Source organism: Marmota flaviventris, chromosome 15 (genome assembly GCF_047511675.1).
Source record: "Marmota flaviventris isolate mMarFla1 chromosome 15, mMarFla1.hap1, whole genome shotgun sequence".
Lineage (NCBI taxonomy): Eukaryota > Metazoa > Chordata > Mammalia > Rodentia > Sciuridae > Marmota > Marmota flaviventris.
The window spans coordinates 16,877,697-16,882,964 of NC_092512.1; the positions used below are offsets into that span (position 1 = coordinate 16,877,697).

A 5,268-nucleotide genomic window follows, 5' to 3' on the forward strand; every position below is an offset into this window, starting at 1 on the left:
TTGTCTCATTTAAAGCTCACAACAACCTCAGGGACTCTGAGTATTAATAGAAACCTTGGGTTACCAAGAAAGCTAGTGACTTGCCCATAATCACAGTCAAATCAAGACTTGATCAAGGCTAAGAATTATGAGGATCCTAGTTCTCAGCCACAGTGACATCACTGCCACCAGATCAAAACAGGTATTCAGACTACAAGTCCTTAAATTGCCCTCACTCTGCTCTGATTGGCCCCTTTCTATAGAAGGTTGAGTGCAGTGAGATTCTAATGAATAGGTGCATTTATTGAACACTTGATAAGCAGGAGATATCTGGAAACTAATTGCTATGTCCTTGAAAAATGCATGAAGTACTGAACATGAGCTTCCAGGTGCCTCCAAGGCAGTCGGTGCCAATGGGGGAAAAGTTCAAGTGGGAGCAGAGCAGAGAAGTTCTGTGAGGCGGGTAGGGGGGACTGATTATGCAGAACTCAAGAGGCATCATGGGAGATTTTGTTCTCTTCAGAGTACCCTCAGCTCTGCCCACTGAAGTAGGGAAAGTAGAATGGATTACCCACCCCCAAAGCCAAAAGTCTTTACATTTAAAAGGAAAAAAGCGATAGTAGAGGATAGGAAAGGCAGCAGAATACAACAGACACTAGTATGGCAATATGTAAATCAATGGATGTGCAACTGATGTGATTCTGCAATCTGTATATGGGGTAAAAATGGGAGCTCATAACCCACTTGAATCAAAGTGTGAAATATGATATATCAAGAACTATGTAATGTTTTGAACAGCCAACAATAAAAAATTAAAAAAAAAAAAAGAAAAAAAAAAAAAAAAAGGAAAAAAGCAATTAAATATTCAGCCTGATTCATGGGTCTTGAATTACCCCATTTGTCTCTCATGTCAAACATCTGCTTTATTGCCTGGTAGTCCTGCCTGCCATTTATCTCTCTTCGTCAGTCTGTGTCTACATGTCATGTGACTCAAAAGTGAAGATTAGAAGAGAAAAATATCTCCAAATTCTAAGCCTGGCAACTTCTATTTTTATCCACAGCTGTTGGAACTGATAGCAAAGTCACAGCTCACATCCCTGAGTGGTATCGCCCAAAAGAACTTCATGAACATTTTGGAAAAGGTGGTACTAAAAGGTGAGCCCACTCTCTCACCCTTTTTGTAGGCAAGGTGATGGACAGATGGATTTCTCATACAGTAGACATGTCATTTGATTTAAATTAATATCAGTGGATGGAAATGAATAACTCCAGCTGCATTTCAGGGGTACCACGTTCTGATGATGGCAAAGAATGAGACCATCATCGTCCTGTGTCTCTGGGATGATTCATTCGCTCTGCTTTGCATCGCAAGCTTCTCCATGGGAGCACACATCCCACCCTTAGCTACTGAGTCTCCAAATGACGAGGAAATTTAGCTGTGTGCATCTCAATTCTTAGGTTATTTGAGCTACAGGGAACCTTAGACTTCTGGCTTAAGTAGGTCATTATACACCCAGGAGAAGGGGTTTGTCCACAATCATACAGAGATCAGCCAGACAGGATTAGAACCCAACCTCCTAACCCCAGAACTGTGTTCTTTCCACTGGTGCTCTAAAAGATGCCACTACTGAGCAAAAGTAGCAGCTTTCAGATCAGGTGAATCATTGGTGCTATGGAACAATGGAGAGAGAAAGGGGCTTTATAGAGAATCAGGAAGAACAAAGAGGGACCTAGATCATAGAAACTCTACCCCTTAGCCTTGAGTACAGAAGCTTGGCCAAATGTAGAATCAACACTGGTGAGAAAGAAAACTGTATCCCCAGAGGCAGTCAGTGCCTGGTAACAGGAGCAGATGAGAAGAAAAGCTCACTTTAAAAACACACAGTGTTCCACTATCATAACTGTATTTTTTTTTCTTCTCTACTCAAGTCCTTGAAGACCAGCAAAACATTAGACTCATAAGGGAACTACTGCAGACCCTCTATACATCCTTATGTACACTAGTCCAGAGAGTCGGCAAGTCTGTGCTGGTGGGCAACATTAACATGTGGGTGTACCGCATGGAGACGATTCTACACTGGCAGCAGCAGCTGAACAACATCCAGATTACCAGGGTAAGCGGGAAGCCTCCTCCAGGCAATTGGGTCCGCCACTGGGATGCCTGGCAGTCTTGCCAGGACTTCAAATCCACACTGTGATGAAGGAGTCTGATCTCCTCTGATTCCATGCTTTAGCCTGGTGCAGAAGATGGGCTGACGTTGAGGGGGCTTCCTGCTAAAGGGAGGGTAGGAAGAAGAACTTGGCAGTACAGGATCAAAGTATGTGAAAGAGCACAGCCAGATGAATCATCTAAGATCTTGAAACATCATGGGATCTTGGCTTTAGGGCAGATGCTAGCTGTCCCACTGAAGTACTCAGTAGGGTACAGAGATTTCTCTTCCCATTTCTCACAAAGAATGAATTATTTGCAGCTTTGGGATGCTGCCTTGAATATAGTAGTGCTGTGGAGGCTGTGGCGGCTGTGGCTTGGAGGACTGGTACCAGCCTTTTAAAATCCTATTTCCAATTATTAGTTGTACAAAGGAAGACTGTGATTAGAGACTGTGGACATGCATGTGCAAAACCAGGCACTTCTCACTCAAAGGGCGAGGGGAAGCCATATGTTACCAGCAAAACATGGCTACCATTATCAGTAGTTCCTTTTAGCTTCAAAACATAACTCACCCTCGGCTCTTGTCCTCTTAATAGTGAGCAGAAAGACTGAGGCACACAAAAAATATACAAAAGATGCTGGAATGATCTCTCTGGGCTCACTAATGGACAGACACTTAGGCACCTCACATGGCACTTTGCCTACTTATCTGACCACTGACTTATCTGACTGCTGTTTAAGTGGTTTCCGGGACCCACACTGATAAAGTTAGGGCTGTACCATATCAGGAGAAGGTAGTATGCAGAGATCTCCTTTACCTTATTTTATTGTCCTAGGGATCAAACCCAGGGTCTTGCTCATGCTAGGCAAGTGCTCTTCCACTGAGCCACACCCCTAGCCCCCCAACCCCCTTTAAAGAAGTGGTTTACTATGTGAAGTGTTCGAACTGCATGTCCTTTACTGTTAACAATTTCCCTATGCCTTGGTTTCTTAAGCTCAGGAACAGAGGGGATAATTAGAAGCCTCAGAGTTGTTTGGCTCTCTTAAGAGTCACGTGGGCTACAACACCCACACCTCACACACCCACACACGCTCATGCAGGCACACATATGCATGCACAGAGCAGAGCACAAAGGTGGGTTGCCCCACAGAAGCCATTTCAGTTATTGGATTGTTTTAAGAGAATATGAGTGTTTATCATGAATAGTAACCTGATGCATTCTAATAATTTACCCCAAGCCCATCTCTCAAATGTAGGCATCATTTGACAGTGTGAAGTTGAAACTGAAATTTTGTCTTCTCTCTCAGAGAAAACTCATTTACCCCTTCTTCTCGATTTCTAGAATTCTCTGTGGCCTGGATTGAACCCAGAAGTACTTAGCCACTGAGCCACATCCCTGGCCCTTTACTTACTTACTTATTTATTTAAATTTTGAGACAGGCTCTGAGCAACTTTAGTTGCTAAGGCTGGCTTTGAACTTGAGATCCTCCTGCCTTAGCCTCCCAAACCACTGGGATTGCAGGCATGCACCACCACACCCGGCTTGGATTTAATATTTCCTATCTTAAATCAGGAAAGAATTACCCAGCCAGTGATATAAAGGAGCAAGTCTCATTTGTCCCAAAGACATCCTCCCTCCAGCAATGTTGGAACAGCCATTAGATGGTCACACTTGCTCAGAGCTCACCATGGTCCCCCTACCCACACTATAGGAGCCCCCATTGGCCACATCTATTCCCAGACATACCTAGTACTTGCATGGGCTTACTCCCTCAGAGCTCTCCTTAGTTGGTCCCCAAACACTCTTGGTAGGTAACCATAATAGTTACTATTACCCTTCACGTGCTGGAGCTAGGATGGGGACCAGAGAAGCCTAGTGACTTTCCCAGCATTACACAGCAATTAGAGCTAGAGCTAAGGTCAGAACCCTGGACTGCTTATTCCTAAAATGGCAAAGCTAGCTTAACTTTCGTGGTTTCCAAACATTTTTCCCCATCCAGTTTTCTTCCAACTATTTATCCAGTGATCCATTTTTTTTTTAAATTAAAAAAAAAGAACTTTTTAATCCAATGAAATCCTGTGCAGAAGAGACCAAACGCAGCAGCTCACCCCACTTCATTTTGCTTGAGGTGTCCCGCCAAGCCCAGCTACTCTTTGTACACTCTGATCTTCCTGGCTTGCAACCTTCCTGACCACCCCAACTATTGAAACCACAGCCTTCTTCAGAGCAGTTACTATGATCCAAAATCATCTCATGCATAGGTACTTTCCCATCTCTGACCACTGGTTTACAGATTCCACAAAGACAGAGTGGAATGTTGCGTTTAAGCCATTACAATTTAGGGTTACTACTGAGATATGGTTTGTATATCAAAGACAGGGCCTTACCCATTCCTCCACACCTGGCACAGAGGTGGCAAGCAGTTTGAGTTGAATGAATGCACGTTTGAAGGGGAGTCTCCTCCATGACCCACTGAAGTACTTATCCAGGGTTCAACAGTGCATATTAGAAAATACTGCCATGGATCATGGAGGATAAATATGACTAACTGCAGGTTTGGGGGAAAGTTATTCGATTTCTCCATGCCTCGCTCTCCTCCCTTTGAAAATAGGAATAGGCCCTGGTGTGAGTGTTCATAAAATTAATCCATACAAAGCAGTTTCAATAGTGTCTGATGTGTAGCAAGTGTTTTAAAGGTGTTGAGTGTTGTTATTATCAAGAGCTTGCTCTGTGCACTCACTCTTCTAAGACCTTCATATGTACTAATTAGCTCATCTAGTGAATTGTAAATAGAACTAATGGCCAAAATTTACTGGTCACTGTAGTAAGTACTTCTGTGCATGATCCCATCTGCTCCACCCAGCAGCACTGTAAGATATGCATTGCCTCATTTTATCAATGAGAAAAATTAGAGTAGTCATCTTCAATAAGCCCCCCAGGGATTGATTCCAGAACCCTCTGAGCATACCAAAACCCATGGATGCTCAAGTCCTTTAGATTAGATGACATAGTATTTGCATTTAACCTATGCAGAACCTCCTGTCTCTAAATCACTTATAATACAATTTAACTGCTATGTAAATAGTTGCCATGATATAGTGTTTAAGGAATAATGATCAAGAAAAGATGCCTATA

At 43.1% G+C, this 5,268-nt stretch overlaps 1 protein-coding gene across 1 annotated transcript in view; it reads left to right on the forward strand.

Annotated features, from left to right (window-relative positions):
- Fbxo32 (F-box protein 32) overlaps window positions 1-5,268 on the forward strand; it is a 35,079-nt gene that overhangs the window by 20,403 nt on the left and 9,408 nt on the right. The window contains exons 5-6 of the mRNA XM_027949737.2: window positions 1,041-1,134; window positions 1,909-2,093. Of these exons, the coding sequence (XP_027805538.1) occupies window positions 1,041-1,134; window positions 1,909-2,093 (279 nt within the window). The remainder of the gene's footprint in view (window positions 1-1,040; window positions 1,135-1,908; window positions 2,094-5,268) is intronic.